At 34.4% G+C, this 21,138-nt stretch overlaps 1 protein-coding gene across 2 annotated transcripts in view; it reads right to left on the bottom strand.

Annotated features, from left to right (window-relative positions):
- Positions 1–11,015: 11,015 nt before the first annotated feature.
- The window catches only part of LOC150100241 (protein brain tumor-like), a 59,133-nt gene continuing 49,010 nt past the window's right edge, over positions 11,016–21,138 (bottom strand). For both annotated transcript variants that reach the window (XM_090402596.1, XM_090402595.1), the window contains exon 2: positions 11,016–20,008. In XM_090402596.1, the coding sequence (XP_090258722.1) occupies positions 17,692–19,968 (2,277 nt within the window). In that variant the 5' untranslated portion in view covers positions 19,969–20,008 and the 3' untranslated portion in view covers positions 11,016–17,691. The remainder of the gene's footprint in view (positions 20,009–21,138) is intronic.

The raw sequence follows: 21,138 nt of genomic DNA, 5'->3' as shown, positions 1-21,138 counted from the left end.
AACGGAAGAATGCATTGCTAACAACTGATGTATTTCATCTTGTGCTCAAAATCTATGGAGATCTTTCTATGAAGATAGCTTATGAAGATACGAAATGCAATAAGAGGGAGGAAAATACAAAATTTCGAGGAATTTCATGGAAAATAATCCAAATGATGGTCATAATTATCGACTGTTACGAGTCAGTCACGACCACGAGTCATCACATTTATTGTAATGTCAGCTGCGTACATTATTTTGCCAGTTTGTTGTATTATGGGGAGAAAAAATCCTGCTGTGTTATACATATGAAACCGCTAATTCACTTTCGGATGAAAAGCCTTTATAAATTAGGTATAGTTTCTGGGAAAATTCCCATGCTACTCTTTTTAAACACTATTATTATAATTACGGCTATTATAACCTGTTTTTGTTTAGGAGTGTCCCTTATTTTAAATACATTGGCTATAATTACTAAAAAAAGGGGTATATATACTTTAGGGCATTATGGGTGAGTATAGAAGGCAATTATAGCAGAATAAAAGAGGTGGAAAAATTGTGTACATACCTTGTTTTGATACTAGGATGTCTTCCAATTCCATGATCCTGCTGATGGTTGTTTATAACGAGGGGGGGGGTATTTTGACGCGGGAAAAATAAACTTGGAAACCCGGGTTTTTGTATTAATAATATATATATATATATATATATATATATTATTATTATTAATACAAAAACCAGGGTTTCCAAATTTATTTTTCCCGTATCAAAACACCCCCCTCACGCTCCCTTCCTCTCTCCCCCCTCGTTATAAACAACCTTCAGCAGGATCATGGAATTAGAAGACATCCTAGTATCAAAACAAGGTATGTACACAATTTTTCCACCTCTTTTATTCTGCTATAATTGCCTTCTAATACTCACCCATAATGCCCTAAAGTATATATACCCTATTTTGAGTAATTATAGCCAATGTATTTAAAATAAGGGACACTCCTAAACAAAAACAGGTTATAATAGCCGTAATTATAATAATAGCCTTTATAAATGTTCCTGGTGTCCTACACAAGACAGCTCTTTCCAAAGGCAAGTATTCTTTCCACGACTCTACGAAGATATTCCTCGAATATAAATGAATTATTGCAGCATATATATTTCAAAAATTTTTACTTTTGTAGTCAAGAAAATCCATACCTTTCTAGAAATCGAGAACAATTCTCCACTTATCGTTTGGAGAATAGGCAGTGTGAAACACTGTAATAACACCTTATTGCTTCACTGGGTTGGTGACTATAAAGTTATTTGCATCGTATCGAGAATCTCCAAAACAATAATTAGGCGTTCGGCGGGATGACTCACCTCGATTTTGCTCTGACACTTCAAAAATATCTTGACAAAACTTTTTCAGGCAGCTGGATTCGTAGGGAAGGTATGAAGCAGAAAAGAAGATATCTTCAAATACCTCAAACACACTGTACGTGCCAAAAGCTATGAATCGTCGTACATGTGCGTGCATTATTCTCTAAAGAAAACTGTAGTGCCAGCACAGATATTAATCATAATTTAACACTATCATTTTCTGGCAAAAAAGCGTTCAGTACTTCTCTTCCATATGCTAACGATTTGGGGAAGTGGTGTAGTTGGCATATGGTGTTGGAATTACCGTCGAAGCAACTGACTGAGCCCAGTATATCTTAACTGAAGCATAATATATTCAACCGATATGCCCGTGTCCTGCAGGATGAAAACCCTGTCATTTCTCGATGAGACCTGCTAACTTACCTTTCTTTCCTAGTCGGTCTCAGACGAAATCGATCCTATCTGGGAAGAGAAACTGAATGAGGTCTTTCTCAACAAAGGACAGGTGTCACGAATGCTCTACCGAGATGCTATTTTTTATTTTATTTTATTTTATTTTATTTGGGGGGGGGGTCATTTGTGGTAGAGTGGCTTCATTTTCAATCCATGATGAGGATCAATATAAAATAGAACATTTGTTATACTGTTAAAGGGAGAAGAGTTCTTGACAAATTTCTTGCATGCATGGCTACTGTAAAATGTGAATGTAAATGGTATGTTTGGGGAACTATTGTTGAAGGATATCCTTCCGTCAAGTGAGTTTTTGTCTTACATTGACCCAGCATAACATTCCTTATATATTTTTACAATACAGCAAATCAAAGGTTATCTGGCTGAAGTATTAACTAGTTTCACATATTTATTGTGAAAGCTTAGAACCAGTTCGTACTAAAAAAAGACCAAGCTGATAAACTAATCGACGATTTTTTTTTTTTATTTTTAAGCTACAGTAGGGAGGTGGTCAAGCAGTTCAGCCTTGACCACCTGTATACTCTTATCTTATATATATATATATATAATTATAATTATTATTCATCTTGAGAAGGCATATAGAGGAAATATATGCCTTCTCAAGATGAATAATTGGGCGGCTTGTTCGTACTCCCTAAGTGAATCAAGAAATATTTCAAACATCCACATAATTTGTTTTCATTTATGTATTTTTTTTTATTTGTTTGTTACTGCGAACCGTAAGCTCATCCAGGATTTCCATACTGATTCTGAAATCGAGTAGCATTGCCGAAAGTGACACACACACAAAAGCGAGATCAAGATCTAGGTGGATTGATGGAGTTAAGTGTGCTTCAGAAGAATGACATAAAAGATCTAATATTATTGGAGACTAGACAAATAACAGATCTGGAAAGAAATGGAGTTAAGAAACCATTAAGAATGTAAACTTATGTTGTATCATCATAGTATCTTATACAGTACCTCCCGTTGAGCGCACATAACAGAACAATGATGATGACGGGCAGCCAAAATCTGTATTTCTTGTTATACATAATACGAAAAATGCATGAATGTTTCATGACCTGATCTGATAATATTATGCTCTGATACTATAATAGGTTTGATAAGGCAGTTCCTTTCTAGATTAAACATTAAGATCTCTCCAAAATTATATTTTTAAGAATGCATCCCTAACATAAGTCGGGAATAATTAACATCTATTCATAATCACGTAAACTTCAGTTATATGTCAACACTAACCACCATATATTTTATGATGCATGGGTAATTTAGGGAACTGAATTTTTTATTTTAAAGTACCTTTCTTCAATTATATATATATATATATATATATATATATATATATATATATATATATATATATATATATATATGCACTTACATGTTTTAGTCCCTAGTATTCTTTGTTGATAAGTTCATTTCGGAGTGCTAGAATCAGGTTTTCACTTCAACAATTGTCCTTGACGAATGGCTTGCCTGAAATGGGCAATCAATATTGCTATTGCTACAAAACCAATATATCATGTCCATTAATTGTATTTGTTTTCTGACTGCCAGAAATGGCATTCTTCACTGAAACAAAAAGATGGACATCTAAAGTGGCAAAATCCACAGAAAAAGTGCATATTCTGGATTGTCATATAATAGAGGGCATCTTCCATTTTTATCTTTCTGGTTTCCTTCACTGCATTTGACTGCCAAGCTTCTATAAAGCAATGATGTTTGCCTGAATTTATATTTTTTTGCCTTCTCAACATCAATCTGAATCATCCCAGTAGCTGACACCTCTTTGTGCATGGGGGACATGTGTTGCAGCTCAATTTTCATTTGATCTTTATCTCAGAGCAGTGTAGCCATTTTTTCACCCTCACAATCTCTGAAATGAAATGATGTCTTCAGCATCTGCTTCATATCATGCCAATAACTTAGAAATGTTGCTTTGAAATTATAACGCGATTAAGAATATTAAAGGCAAGTTTTGTTAGCGTGTCAGCAGGATGAAAAACCTTGCTGCCTCTCTGAGACTAACTCACCTTCAATGAGGAAGGTATGAGCTCTTTTAAAGGTTCTTTGCAGATGATTAAGCCCGTCTTCCAAATCAAATGATATTTTTGATTAAATGCAGCATAAGCAGAAATTAGCCTATCAAACCAAGAAAAATCGTAACGAGTTCTTTCAATACGTTGCAAGTAGAAGAAAGAATGATATGTAAGGACGATATTGATGACAATGGTAGACTGCTAACTGATGCAGAGGATAGACCGTATTTACTTGAATATAACTCGCACCCCTCATTTTACTTTACGAAAAAAAAAAGTTTCGCATATAGTTCACACACACACACACACACAAAAAAAAAAAATTTAAATCTAAGAAACAGAGTGAATGTTGTTATGGCAGTTTGATATTTTGGAATTCATTTCATCTCAACAATCGTCGGCTTGCCTTTGTCGTTGAGTCGCGCGATCTTTTGTTAATACCACACCAATCATATGCATAGAGATGGAAGCAATCAGTAGAGGAAATGTGGGAGTGAGGGCACTCACTTCTACTCGATCTTGGATTACGCGGGGATGGATTAAGAGACCATCATTAGAACGGTTGTGCAACTGGATTTTGAGCGCCTGGGACATGATTTTGCCAGAATAATTAATTACAGAAGCATTGTTGCTAAAGGATTAAAATATATCGCGTGATGAAGGTGAGCGGCCGATCGCGTATAAAACGTTAATTAAAATTTAAATGCACATTTTATAAATGTGAGCAATTATAAATTATAATAAATAGAGGATTTAATGATTAATGTCAATTTAGTTTTTTCCTGAAAACTTTAGTTTCCGAAAATCCCTGCATATATTTCACACCACCATTTTTTAACTTTATTTTTTTTTGGGGGGGGGGCTATGCCAGTTATATTCGAGTGAATATGGTAGTTGACGTATTCAATGAGTAGGGTATTGTTCTTGTAAACGTGACATCATGATAAGCTGGTGTGTAGAGGAGGGACTGATGATGAGTGAACAGGTATAATCAGGAATTAACAAGTAGTAGGACTTGATGTAATATCATGCTTGGAAGGAATGTTCTACAGAATTAACAGAAAAATTGTTCCACTTCAAACGGGAGGGATGACTGATGCTACAAATTATTATAGGCAAATCTGTTTGCAGTTCGTGTTAGAGAGGTTGTGAGGACTAGGATTCAGAATGGAATTGATATTATTCTCTAGGATGATCAGTATGAGTTTGTTAGAGGACATGTTTTAGCAATCTACTTATGTATTACGAGGTGATCAATTCACTGGATAAGGGAGATGAATATACACTGATATACTTGGATTTTTTCAGGGGCCTTTGATAGATTACAAACACAAGCTGTTAATTAAATTGAAACAGATGGGATTAGATAAAACTAGTGAATTGAATACGTACTTTCTGATAAGAGGAAGGTCACTATGAAGTACCAAGGGGTCTGCCTTGGAACCGTTATTGTTTAACTTGTATGTTGAGAATATTGAGAAAGTTAACTGGAGATGTGTAATTGTTTGGTGATGATACAAAATTGGTAACTATGAGGAGCAGAGTAGTGTGGTCTTGCAGGATCTCATATACTGACTAGGCAAATGAATGGAGCTATCAGTTTAATGTTGCAAATTCTTGAAATTTCATATGCAGAGTACAGAATAGAGAAATTTTAGAAGAAATGAGAAATTAGGGAGTGACAGTGGACAGACTTGAAGTTCATGGGCTACAATGCTAAAATTGTAAGAACATCAACATATTATGGGAATGATGAGGACCTTGACATGCAGAAGCAAAGAGGTTATGGTTACCTTTTATAAGGCCTTGATTAGACCACATATGGACTGTTTACAGATTCAGTTCCCTGGTTTTCAAGGAGATGAGAATGTATTAGAGAGGATCCAGAGAAGGTTCACCAAGTCTGTTTCAGGTCAATGAGGACAGATTGATAGAATGCATTTTAAAGAACCTTATGAATAGCAGGAGGGGGAATATGACTGAGACATATAAGTTGATGAGAGGATTGTTACCAGATTGAAGTAGAGGAAAATTTTTTATAAGAGTACAGGGAGACAAGAGTAGAACAAGCTATAAGGAGGGTGAGCAAGGGAGTAAGAAGCAGAAGATTCTTTGCATGAACAGTAGTTGTTGAGTGTAACACATGAATGCATTGCCTTAAAGTGTGGACCTCTCTTAATATCTTTTGACTCCATGGAGGCCTGATAATAATAGTGACTAAACTACTGATGTTCCTCCCAGAAGCAATTTCCTTCCTCTGAACTTTGTGTCTTGATATCAGCTCATAGAATGCACCTTTTCAAATAACCCAGTTAATTATTGCATTCCCCATGTGATACAGCATCTGCCAAATATTAATGACATGCTCTTGATGTCAGGTAGCTTAGGTGATTGCTGCAATTGCTTTATCAATAATGGCATTCTCCATAGATATTTATATTTCTCGGTTTCTTCTGCAGACATTAGAAAGCATCACAACTGTATGGTAAGCTTAGCTATGAAGTTCCATTGTGAAAGCTGCTATGACAAAAACTATTGGAAATTTGTTGAAATTAATGCAAAGAAAGTAAACAAAAAAATTCTGCTGAAAAAAAAAAAAAAAGAAGAAGAAAACTTTCTTGTGCAGTCGTTGTACACAAAATGTCCCATTTCAACTAATTGAGCTGTTCAATGAGTTGTTTCCAAAGGCATTCCTCATTATAAAAAAAATAAATAAATAAGGAATATTCTGTAAAGAAGGAATACATGTGGGATTACAAGGCAGGTGATTATGGCAAGCTTAGGAGGAAGCTCGAATTGTGCCTTGGAATAAAGCTCTGCAAGGGAAGGATGTTAATAGTGCATGGGAGATAGTTAAGCTGCACCTAGAGGAAGCTATATTAAATTGTATGCCTAAGGTAAAAAGGTTAATCAGGTAGGAACTAGCTGGATGAGTAATGTCATTAAGCATGAGCTTCAGAAAAAAAGAAATGCTGTGGAGGGTATATAAGGAGAAAGGTGACCAGCAAACTCACAAACAGTACTGGGGGGGGGGGGCTGGAAAGTTCTGATAAATAGCTAGAACAAAAATATTAAAATAGCTGATATAACCACAAGAAAGAACCTACTAGTAGCAGAGGTATAAAGGTAATTTATGTTCTTTTTTGTGGTTATATCAGTTGCTTTAATATCAATTTTTGTTCTAGATGTTTATCAGAACTTCCCAGGTCCCCCCCCTCCTCGTACAATGGTTAGTCAAGAAGGGTAACCAGTATGGTAAAGAAGGCAAAATCAGATTACGAGAAGTAACTATACCAAACAAGAGAAATCCCAGAGTTCTGGGATTTCCCTTGTTTGGTTTAGTTTCTTCAGTGACAGAAGCAGGTAAAATAGTTGAGTTACTGAGTAATTTACAAGGGTATATCATACAAATGAGATTAATGGTGTGACATACTTATGTGGGAACAGAGGTGGATTACTCAGAGGTTCTTGAGATTTTGGCAGCATCTAACTGTGAATACATCTGTGGGATTAGATGGGATATCAGCTTATGTTTTGAGGGAATATGCAAGGGAACTGGCAATGCCTCTGACTAGGGTCTTTGTCTCAGCTCTGGTAGAATTACAAGGAAGTGGGCCAAATAATTCCCTTGTATAAGGAAGGTGCTAAGACTGCAGTAGCAAATTATAAACCAATCAGAATCTCAAGAGTGGTGGTAAAAAGTACTGGAAAAAAATTGGTGAAGAAGAGAATTCAGGAATGGGTGGATAGGAATATACTACTCTATGAGAGGCAAAATGGATTTGTGAAGGGTCAGTCATGCCATAGTACTTTACTAACTTTATATATAATGGAGTGACAGGGAGTGACAGCTGAGTTGAATAAGGAAAATGGATACAGTGATTCTAATGGATTGTGCAAACATATTTGACCGAATACCATATGAAACTCTGTTAAACAAATTAAAACAAATGGAGACAGATATGACATTGATTATGTGGATAAGAGGGTGGCTGCTGGACAGATATCAAAAAAGTGGTATACAGAGGAGCAGAATCCAGGCAAAAGCTGGTGGTGTGCCACAAGGTTAAATGCTAGGACCACTACTGTTCAACTTGTACATAGATGATATAGAAAATAACCTGAAAGGAAATATTCAGCTGTTTGCTAATGATGCAAAATTAGGTAGAGTAATAGTGAATCAAGGTGACGTGGAGAGCCTGCGAGGATGATTTAAATAAGCTCTCAGCATGAGCAAAAGATAACGGGTTTCAGTTTAATGTGAAGAAATGTAAAGTTATTCATTTTGGGATAAACAGATTACAAGCCATATATCACATTGATGACACTGTACTCCAGGATATAGATGAAGCTAGAGATTTAGGGGTGGTGGTAAACAGAGAGTTAAAGTTCAGAGGACATATTACTAAGGTAGCCCATAAGATTACTTGGCTATTGAAGACACATTCTTATTTATAAGGCCTTGATATGTCCACACCTGGATTACTGTGCTCAGGTCTGGTCTCCTGGGGATGAGTAAGTGGTGGAAAGGATTCAGAGGCGAGGAACCAAGATGGTGAATGGCCTGTGGAATCCTATGAGAATAGATTGAGGGTGTGTGGACTGCAGAAGTTGGTTGATAGGCAAAAAAGAGGGGATATGATAGAAACGTTTAAGTTACTTAAAGGATTTTATAGGATTAATGCAGAGGAAATGTTTCAGCATTTGGCTAGAGAGGACAGAAGAAGAGATCATCCCTGGAAGTTGAGTATAAGTGTGATAATTAAAGGCTAGATTTTTTTTGCTTGGAGAGTTGTGAATGAATGGGTTTCCAGAGTTGGTTTTTAGTGCTTTGTCTGTTAATGGGTTCAAGGAGAGATATGATGTATTGTGTGAATAAATTGGGTCTGCTGCAATGAGTCTTCGGACTGCACGGATGTGCCCGTACAATAATAAATAAAGGAACAAAAGCTGTAAAAATAGCAGCATTTTATAAGTACAGGCACTCAAATGAACAAAACAGTACTAACAGGTTTAAACATTATTGCAAAATGCACCTAAAAAGTAAATCACATGAAAATATAAAAATGTTAGTCTTTTATATAACAAGAAAAATGTAATATATTAGTAACGAATTATGACAAGCTGTATCAATCAGGGTGATACCTTTTGAATAATGAGCATTTATAAATAACATTTAAGGTTTTGTTTTCAAAAAGGATGTGGCAAATACACACCATGTACTTCAACATGTCATGCTGCTGGTAATTAAGAAATTAATGTATATACTAAATAAGTTCTTACACCAAGTTCCAAAAACATGCAATGATTGTAACTGACTGTCACAAAGTCAGATGGTACATATATGTTTAAAATTATCAAGCAAAAATTATTACAGTGGCTTTAATCTTACAAATCCTATATGAACAAGGGGATTTTGTTCAATTGGCTAGTAAATTTTACTTCTCTTTTGGGGAACCTGGTTTATTATATAGCTCCCTCTGATTTTAATAAATGAACATTTTGTAAGGAAAAAATAAGAAAAAGTTAAGATTGCTAATAACTGACTTGACATGAAATGACCTAAAATGCAAGATCAATGTAAATCAGTGGTGTACCAAACCCTTTTTCCCCCACTATAACTTTTCATATTTTCTATTTCTAGTTTCTAACTAGTTTTTAGGACTATAAATCAATTAATTAAATCAAAGTCCCTACTTTTATAAAAGTAGATGTACCTGGAAAGTTTTCTCAGGGGAGTTTGGATGACTGATGTAAGCAGCAAAATCATATGTCATGGAAAATTTACTAACACTACATTTTTTTCTCTTTGTTCCTGGGATTAATGATTTCAAAATACCATACCAAATCTGATAACTATGAAAATATTCTGATGATTACTAATAAACTTGCCTCTTAACTCCCCAAGGACATTCAAAATTTATGGATGACAAATCCCAAGTTATTATCCAGTTCAAAGGAGCAAAGCCCTTTTAGACTGCAATGAGATCCAGTCACATTTGGAAAAATGTTTTGAATATCAGGTGGTTTTCTTGACTTTTGGTACTTGTTTCAGAATAAACATTCGTATTTGAATGCCAGTTTCATTTCCTGCTCTTCTAGATGAAATACTAAAAGTTTTTTTTTTTTTTTTTCTGGAATAAAAGCATCAGGAAAAATGAAGCTTTTGCCTATTGAGGATGATTTGAAAGTTAAGAACTTAAGTGACATCAAAAATAAGTTTTTACACCAGCCTAAAAATTTAGTTTTTTTTCTCTAAATTTAACACCTCAAGCACAGCAAAACTTCCTGAACCAGTTGGAATAATTCAGCTGTAAATCTGCTACAATGTTCAGATATTTTTCTTGTATTTTAGTATTAAACAGCACAGATATATTTCGCACATTTGTATATTTTGGCCATTCTTGGTATGCAATTTACAAAAAAAAAAAAAAAAATAGTGCTACTGATAATAAGAAGGGGGGGAGGAATGCATAAAGGTGCCCAAAACTTAATAATCTAAATGCCCTTTGTAGTACAGCATATGTTACTGGACAGTATATGGATGCTGTCCAGTAACTCATCTCTTGACAACAGGAAATTGATAAAGGAGTCTGTTCTTTCTAATGGGAGTAAATTCAAGCAGTTAACATTTAATTTGGTTTCAGCTATTACATCAGCTCCTATATTTTCATTTAAATTAGGATGCTTAGCTTATTGTTCATTTCTTTTTGCAACAAAGATGCTAATGTAAACAGTAGCAACCAGAGGATAATGTTAGTTTCTTTATAAAATGTGTAAATATTTACTGTATATTTACTAGAAAATATTTCTTTTGAATATATGGCAAAGAACTTATTACTTTTAACTTGATTACTGAATGACAAAGAATGGATTGTTCATAATTCACAAATTCATATTTGATATATTAATTTTATTAATATTATATAAAACTTTTCAGTACATTCTTTAAAATGTGTATAATTTATAAGTCAACCCAGCTTGATGTATTATTAAGACATTAATAAACTATTATTAGTTTAATGAAACTTAAGCAGTAAACCTATTTAAACAATTTTTTTTTTCTCACTAACATAGGAACAAAAAATTTTTAAATTTTAACCATAAAATGCCTACTCTTAACTTATTCACTCTCAAAGTAAAGCATAATAAACTGGGAAACAATTACGACAAACAAAAATACTTTATTGAATGCAGTCGTAATACAGTCTGATAACAAACATATGAAAGACGATAAAACATTTACCACAAATGTTATAAATTAAAACTATGGAACCAATAAAAGCGACTCATCAGGAAGTGATGATAGGTAGGAAAATCAACCTAAGTGACCTCTGAAGACCAACTAGGTTAACATGGAGCCCGTGTAGGGTGAGAGAGCTTTTCCAGATCTCTAAGCACGTTAACAGTAACAAAATGACGTGGATGCACTCCAGGCCTACTAGTGACTTTGGCAAGCCATGTTGTGCGATTGAGTATATAGCCAGGACAGGTAAGCCTGTACTAGTAATGATCCAAGTGTCAAAGACTCAAACTCGTTTTTCTATTACATGAACTATTATTACATAAGACATATACATCATTCAATAAACTTTGTTACCCACATAATCTGTACTGCATTTTAAACAACAAAAAATAGACACATACATATATAACTGTAAACACAACAGTCTTTGGCAGTTAGCACTCAAATCTGTAAACAAAAATTTACCTTTGGTTACAAAAATGATTATTATAGGCAATATTGCCCTTTTCTACAGTATTTCACACTTTTAACTAAATTAGGTCACAATGATTAGATTATTTTCAAAAAAATAAAATAAAATAAAAATTGACATTTCACACTGTGATAACATGGTATGAATTCCATTTTGCTTGTGCCGAGTTTGTGTCCTGTACACTTAGGCTCATCTAGTGAAATTCAATGACAATAGTAGAGGGAGGCTGCTATAATATCACTAACTGAAGTTCATTGACTAGGCACGACAAAGGCTTCGAGACTGTACAAACATCCCAGTAAAGATCACCCTGCAGCAAGTGGCTGGTTGTTTTAACATATACAAAAAATATTCTCGTATGGATTACTGGTATGTTCACAGTACATCTGTAACAGTATAAGGAATGGTACTGTATTTTTCTGTATAAAATCAAAATGAAATTATTTCCAAGTTGATCGTTCAGATTTTCAAGATTAATAAAGGTTGGTCCACAAGCTCTATTACTAGCTTTTGCATCCCAGTGCATGGAAAGGTCCAAGTACAGTGGAATACCAATACATAATTTAGTTATTGGAAAAAAAAATTATCACATTATGCAGTCTAATGCACATATACATATACATACACACACAACTGTTTTGTTTTAGACAATGTTACACTATTACATATTAAGTGATTAAATGAAAAGTTACTGAAAGTTAAAATGCTATAACTCAAGAATGAGAAACAAGAAACTACAAATATAAGTTTAGCCTTAAGACAAATGTATGCCTGAAAAATCTAAATATATTAAATACAATAAAAGTATATTCAAGAAAGAGATAACAGAGGTGATTATGAAATGTTGCAATTTCCTTCAGAAACAGCAGTGTAGTAACTATCTTTACAAAATATAGTGGGAAAGATGAATGAGAAGGAGAGCACAACAGTTAGGAGTTTAGAAATGTGTATCACAATATGCAACATGCTAGAAATCTTAGGCACTGAGCATATACCATACAGAGGTAAGATGCTAGAATGTATGAGACAACAGAAGTCTAATAAATCACTAAACAGTAATAACTCTGAAAAGTCACCAAGTTGAATGTTTGTGATGAACACTGAAAATTTTATTTTGTCCTTCAGACTTCAATCATTTAACAACAGATGTGCTATCTGTAGTTAAAAAGATTGCCATTATGATACATTCAACAGTTACCTGGTAACTTAACCTAATGAAATGCATTCTGATTTAGTTCAAGTCTGTTTTGGTGGAGAATGCTGTATGTCCTCATATCAGAACATACCATCCAAAGAAATATTAAAAATGAAAATCAAATCCAAGAAGATTTCACTCCAATGCCAGAAACAATTCTATTCTTTGTATATAATGCAGATGCATTATATACAAATTGCAACCTCTATATCTGCTCCTTTGATTTTTTTTTTTCCAAGCATATCTTTGCCTGTGAAGCTTAAACCCAATATTTCTAAATGCATGAAATATCAAAGTTGCTCTCACCTTTCTTTTCTACTAAAGAAGTTAGAGTTTTATATAATGCATTACTTTTTATTATTATTATTTTTAAATGATATTCAACTATAAGTAACTTTTCACTTAATAAACGTTTACAGGAAAAAGAGGCACGATCATCCTCCTCCTTCAAATCAAAATGGTTACACTAATAAGAAAAACTGACAACGGCAAAATTTCCAAGATTCGCATATATTTGTGGTGCATGTTAAGCTTCCCCCCCCCCCCTCAGAAATCTGAAACTAGTAACATGGCATAAGTGCAAAGTCAATCAATTAATATGCAAAAAATGACTGCATAAAAATATATAAAATACTAGGAAATTACTGACAACAGCACAAACATACATGATTCTTAACTCACCAAGTGCAATTAAATAAAAGTTGAAGTCCTATTTTAACATTTTTAATCTTTAATGTGCTAATCTTGTAATTGTCTAATTTTAGCCTATTGCTGCATGTGAAACAACCTTTAGTATTTCAACAACTAAATTAAAAATATTTAATAACAGTGCATGTACAGGTATGTTTATGCATGAGATAGTATTATTAATGTACTAAATGAAACTAGATCACAGCCTTGTGTCAAAGACAAGGCAGTAGCAGAGGATAGCAAAGGGGTGGCCAATGTCTAAAATCCATTATCAGCACCAAAACAAAAGGAAAAACTGCAACCGCTTAGCACCCTCAGCTGCCATATATTAATGAGCTACATTGGAAGCCAAGGAGATGATGTTTTCATTGTCCAAGAACTGCCAAAATGAAAGAAAATACAGCCGTTCCTAGCAAATTAAAGACCCACCATCCACAGAAGGACTAAGAACTAATGTGCTTTTTTCCCAGCACTTTAACACTGGAGTTAACAGATTGTTTGATGAAAAGATGGAATGTATAACAGTGCAATGTTCAGTTACCAACATGGTACCCCTTAGGGCTATAGTATAAGGGTACAGTAAGAAGTAGGGCACTTCATACCTGAAGGCATGCAGTACTTTGTGGCAATAACATCAAGTGACAGCACTGCACAAGGCCACCACACTTCACAGGATACAGGAATATAACAGGCTTCTCCACAAAACATTGGGCTGTAGCATAAAAATAGTGGGCAACATGGAAGTTAACAGATCTATTTCCAACAAGATTATCAAAAATCCACCATGCCAAAATACTCCTTGTACTCTTCTTGGGACTGGTGGTAAGAAAATTGAAGTAAAACGTTGCATAGTGGAGAAAACCTGTCTGTATACAACAGCAAAAGTCTCAGTTAGCTGATGAGCAATGGAAGACCAACTCATACAAATTCTTTGTTAGTTAAAAATTTAAGGGAAGGATGATGGTAAAAATTTTAAAGTCACTCTTTTACTATAGCTACCATTTAATGAAAATATATCTCTAAAACTAATGGAATAAAGGCAGCACTGTTAAAATCTGTTTGCCAATTTTATTCTTAATGTAAACATTAAGAATGCATTCAGTTCTAAGTGAAATACTGTTCTTGCTGCTTACAATAAAAACCTATCCTCCACTGCTCACCTGCTTATTTTGACAATACCATAGTACAACACACCACCACTACCAGCCTTCATAACACAACTACTATAATGCTAGGCTCAGATATGTATCAAGTTCTATGATAGTAATGAACAACAATATTTCAACAAGGCTGGTTCACAAGTACAGTGAAAAAATAAAAAAATAAAATAAAAATAAACATTCTAAATATAAACTAAAAAATAACCAATGAAAGGAAACTCAACAGTTTAAAGCTCCCATTTAAGCCTGCTACTGGCATAGCACTCTGAAAGCTTGTTGTCTATAAAGCAAGCTCAACTAAACAAAATAACTAGACTAAACACTATAGTTAAAAAAAAAAAAAATCTTGCTTGCTTAAAGAAATCATAGGTGGGTTCTTTCGTCCTCTTCTATGCTTATAAAAAACAGCTGATCATGGCAACTATCTAGCACAGAACAGAAAGAAAATCAATCTTGCCTATTTGTTCTAACATGGACAATATTGACTCTTGGCACAGTGTGGAGTTGCCATGACTCAGAGGAAGTATTCGCATAATCTTTACGAAAGTTTTTAGGAAAAACAAGCTTTCTTAGAAAACAGCTTATTTGCTTTTTGCTTTTTTTTATTTTTTTTTTTTCAACAACAGTTGCCTGTAGAAAAATTATGTAACACCAGAATGCTATTATCTTTTGCAGTAGCCTCAAAATTATTGGCTGGATCATATCACGACCAACATATGTAAACAATAGTACAAAATCACAATAGTGCCATCAGAAAATACCTGACAAACACTGTGTTATCAAGGCATTACTTGTTCCACTGGATATTGAGCACTATATCAACATACTAGTGTAACTACCACTACATGCTAATAGAGACAATTTAATGCCAAGACCCAAATGACTAAACTATGTTGGAGGCCTTGAAGTTATGCTCTACAAAGTGGTAGATTATAACAAACCTACACTAAACTCACCCTGCATTCACACAGGCTTTTACACAACTACAAGCAGAAATGCTGACAACCATTATATGCATGCAACATCAATGAGAAACATTCAAGATCACACATCACTATTCAGAATACTGTAGTCAGAATACAATCACAAAGCACAATCTACGCATACATGAAACTATTGTATGATAGTTGGTATATATATATAAGAACCATCACACAAGATTAAAAATAAATGACAAGTTATTAAATAAGAGAATGAGATCACAAAACTTATAGGTTACATTTTACACAAACTAATTGTGGTAAACTTGAAACAAAACAACCACTCAAAAAATAGAGGAATGATTGCATAAAATGTTAACTATTGCAGCCCAAACGAGGTAGCTACAGAATCTGTGTACAAATAGAATAAAACAATAACATGAGCAAGCTTCTGTAATATATATTTTTTTTTGTCTATTTAGTCCCACCTTATTATGTGAGCCAGCAATCAAGACAACAGTAACAACTTTACATGAAATAATTAAAAACAATAAATGGTAAGACACTGGTACTTGGCTGTTTAATAAGTACCAAAATAAGTTGTTCTGAGTATTAATTAACATTTTAATCACTGTAAAAACTTTTTAGTAGCTGCTATATATTTAACCCAGCATTCTAATCCATGTCAGTAATTCTGATTATATTGCAGTGTAAGTAATGGACCAGTTATTGCTACTTTCAAATAAATCATACAAAAAATCCTGATGAACAGTTTAAAAAATCTCACTAAAAAGTTCAAAACAGATCATGTGAAACATTAACTAGTAAATGCAGAAACTGAGCTTTCCAGAAACTCAAATTATAAATTTTCAAACAAAACTTAATTTTATGAATAAACACCTAACCGCAATATACATATACTATTGAAACAAATGTTTCACAGGCTAAAAAAATTTCTGAGCTCAAAAATTTAAAGTCCATTATTAAAATCTATTCTTCACTAACCAAAAGCTACTAATTTTAAACCTGAAAATAAGTTTGTGATATATAAATAGTATATTTCATTTTATTAGTCAAAATCATGACTAGCTCCAGCATGATTTTCCTTAACAAAAAAAATCACTCAGGCACATTATTGAACCTGTAAATACTTGTTATCATAAGGAGGCTAAAAAAAATCAGGCAAGTTGATGAATAAATAAACTCAAACATAACTGTTAAACATTTCAAATCAACAGTGAATTGGCACAAAATCCTAACCACAACTCACCAAAAACATGGAAGTTCTTTGAAAGAATGTACAGGTCTAATACCTGCACAATGGAAGATCTGACCTGTCACTGTGGAGCAGGCTTTGACTGAATAGTTAGCTGCACTCCACTTGTGTAAGGCAGGACACTGATGCTGGCTGGGTGTTTAACAACTATTTTCAACAAGTGGCCCCATGGATGAAAGATCACAGCAGGTGTTCCATGCATCTTTGGCATGCTGTTAAAAAGGTTAGTTCATAATAAATAAGATAAACTGTCAGAAAATCTAACGTTGTACAAAACTGTTAACTTTTAAGGAAAAAAGCAGTGGAAGCTGCTCAACTGCAGTTATTGACTAGGACCACCATTTCCATTATATTTTGGAAAAAATCTCAGTCAACATGCAATGGTCATGTCAAGAAGTACCAAAAAATGGAACATCGAGATGTGGGATAATAGCTTAACATCAGCTGAGCAAAGATGTATGAACAGGATAGGTAAACAATACTTTATCAACATCCAATTACTGAGCAGGTACAAATATTAAGTATACACCTATATTTTAAACACTTTATCTATAATAAAATATTTAAGTAATGTTTCTGAACCATTGCAGGCTGGCTGCTTGGTAATAAGATATGTTAATACTTTACTGTGACCTCTTACATGTGGTGGTCATACAAAAGACAATACAGAAGATGCTTCCAACTGCCACCTTCCTATTTAACAATTGCCCTGTAGTATGCAATTAGCATAAGTAACTGCTTTCTGGTCAACTTGTACTACTTTCCAAGTTATCTTTTCCATTTAACTTACTTAGTGCTATAAAACCATGACAAGAGTATAGGATTACTCATGGCATACTATGAAAAAAGGAATCACAATCATAGCAACAGCAGCACTTGCTTCACAATCCAATACCTGGAACCTGCATGTAACGATAAACATACAATCTATAATCTTTGCTAGCCAATACAACAGAGCCATCATCCATAAGTGCCACATCAAAACACTGTGCATGTTTCACTTTACTCTCTAGAGCATTTACTAACTGTCCATCTTGAGTAAAAACTGTGATGTTAAAGTTGTTGTGATTATCAGCAACAAGTATTTCCCCATTCTGATTTATGCATACCCCAATAGGATAGTTGGTTAATCCTTCGCCACCAATCTGACGTAAAAAGACTCCATCATAGTTAAATACCTTCACACAGTGTGCCCTATTGTCACTAATGAAAATTTCTTGTTTATCATTAACTACAGCACCATTAGGAAACTCAAGATGCTTTGAACAGCCAAACTTCTGAAGAACATTGCCCATCTGATCAAAAATTATTACTCGCATAACTTTGCATTCTACAACAATTATTCGTCCTTTATTATCCACTGTTACACCACGAGGATGCTGTAGGATGTTTGCCCCAAATTTCCTTACAAACTGACCATACTGATTATAAATCTGAATTTGATGAGTTGGACTTCGTTCTGTAACTATTATATCTCCTGAGGTTTTCACAACTGCAACACGATTTGGATAAAGCAATTGCCCATCTCGTTTGCCACATTCACCAAACTGAAACTTGAAACGCCCTTCTTTGTCAAAGATCTGAATACGGTGATTATTAGTATCTGCAACAATTATATCATTTTGGGCATTTACTGCCACACCACTTGGTTCAGTAAACTGACCTTCCATAACACCAAATTCACCAAACTTACAGTGGTAGATCATCTTCTGCCGTTTAATCTGCGACTTCAGCGGATAAATGCTGGCAGAAACAAACTTGGTTGTCAAATCAACAACAGGATCAGCTGCAAGTGGATAAGAGTCATTTCCATTCTGAAAGATATCATTACTGCCACTGGACCATTTCTCATATGGATTAACATTAGTAAGGCTAGTAGAAAATGGACCAAGGCTATTTGCAGAACTAAATCTCTTTGATATGATATTAGAATCAAAAACATGTCCATTTTGGTAATTTCGTTCAGATCCAACAACTCCATTCGGTCTTGCAATTGGCTGAGGTTTGGTGGTGGGTGGTACTGCTTCAGAACTGTGCCGAATATAGCCAAAGGTGTTTCGGACACCAACTTGGATAGCTTGGTAGTTTGAAACAAATTCTAAATCTATGTTTTGTAAATTAACTTCTGGATTAAAAGTAAGAATATTCTGAAACTTTTGATCCAATAGTTGTTTGAACATAAGTATTTCAGTTATATTTGAAAATTTCATTATACGATCAACAAAATCGCACATCTGATGTACCTTGTCAACTGCATCCTGAACTTTCTGGTTTAATACACCCAAAGACACTATTTTTGTGTTATAAATATTATCCAGCTCTTTCAACGTTTCCTGCTTCCTTTCCTCGAGCATTGAACAATAAAACTGAAATGTTTCGTTGACCTCATTTTGTGCTTTGTGATACTGAACCTGCAAACGAGTAGTTAGATGCTCTACTGATTTTAGTGTATTTCGAAGGTCATTCGTTTTCATTTTGCCTTCATCAATCATATGATTTATTGTTTCCACTTGTTTTTGACCAATGTCTGTAAGATATTCATAATCATGGAGACCTTTTGGATGTTCAAGGACAGTACATTCTTTACAGACAGGTATATTACATGTTCTACAGAAGTATTTCAAAAGTTCATTTTTATGTCTTGGACAGGTTACTGGTTTTTCAACTTTTAGCTCATCTTTATTATTCTGGAGTTCGCCAAGCGTGAGTACACGATGACCTTCGAAACAATGCATAAACTGATGGGCCATTACACAATTAGGACACAGAAAATTGGCACAGTCAAAGCACCGAGCTACTGCTCCCAAATCCTTACTTTTGCATCCTGTGCAGCTAAGAGCTGAACCTTCCATGGCAGCAGATTCAAGTACATTACTAACAGCATAATCTGATAACAATCCATTGATGCCTTGGGAGGACAGGAAACATTCCTGCTGGCACTGAGGACACTTTAACTTGTCTGGAGATTCTTGTATTTTTTCAAGGCAAGGCTGACAGAAGGTATGAAAGCATTGTAACACTTTGGGAACTGTAAATGTTTCCTGACATATGCTACACTTCGTACTCAGTGGATGATCTACAGGACTGTGATCTCCAAGGGTAAGTGGAGAAGCTCCAAAGACTGGAGTGTCAGGAAGAGATGGAGTTGGTGATGCCATTGCAGTCCACAATCTCACTTTCTGGCAATCGTAAAGGAAACTGAAACCAAAAGAAGTAAAAATTATTTTTTTGTATTAATTAAAATGCAAAAATTAAAATAATTAATGTTAAAGATTTGCAATTCAATGAAAGATTATCATTTTTATCCCAAAGTCAGTCCAGTTTAGTTGGTGAGAGATTGCATTTGAGGTATAAAACTCTTAAGAGTTTTATACCTCGTATATGCTACTCTAAGATTTTTTGAATGACATAAATTAAAAATTTTAGTTTTTATTTTAAAAAAATTTTGATACTTAAAACAGAATGGATATTACCGATTGGTTATATTATTTTATGCAGGAAACTGCAGTTACAGTATTTTCATGCATTTATTACTCATGGCATTATTTAGGAACCTGTTTAGGCTCCATCAGTTACTATCCCTGATTTCATTACAATCATTGTAGTTGGTGGATTGAGTGAGTGGTGGAGACAGTGTTGTAAGAGTAAATGCCCTTCCTCGATGAGTCTTTAGACTCCCTGGAAGTGACCTTTTCATTAGCTGTATATGAAAAATATATGATTTCTGCATTACTCTTCAATCTTGGTATTACTTCTGGGTCTGGCTCCCACTGATGACACCTCAAAGGTCAAAATCAGTCTGGGTAGTATCCCTTCCCATTGCATTATACACACCCAAAAGAATGCGTTTTACATTATGGGATTCTAAGGCAATTAATGTGAAGTCATTAGCCTCTACATACGAGTAGCATAGTTGTGAAGATATTTCACACGGAGGTAGCAGGGTTTTTTTCTCCCGGAAACTCGGTTTTTCATCCCGCATACAGACAAATCGGCCCTTCAGAACACACACAATTTACAGACAAAAGATACTTGTTGTGGTGGGCAGTAGATGGCGCTGATGTAGTTGATTGGTAGTGGAGGTTCGGTAGGATGGAGACTGAGAGCTATACACTAGGTGTCCTCCCGCGATGAGTCACGAATAATAATAAAGTTTGTTTACTTACACTTGGATTTAGGACTAAACAAGAATATAATTTCTTGGCATTTTTAATGTAATTTATAACCAAAAGTGAAAACACTTTCCACAATATGAAGCAGAATTTGGTAATAAAAGTACTACCTAATAATATCCAGAGAAAACATTATTAACAACAACAAAAAAACAT

This window comes from Typopeltis vanoorti, chromosome 13 (genome assembly GCF_054136105.1).
Source record: "Typopeltis vanoorti isolate ZY-2024b chromosome 13, IOZ_Tvanoo_1.0, whole genome shotgun sequence".
Taxonomy (NCBI): domain Eukaryota; kingdom Metazoa; phylum Arthropoda; class Arachnida; order Uropygi; family Thelyphonidae; genus Typopeltis; species Typopeltis vanoorti.
Note: the sequence above shows the minus strand (reverse complement) of the source record. Positions and strands in the feature narration are given on the sequence as shown.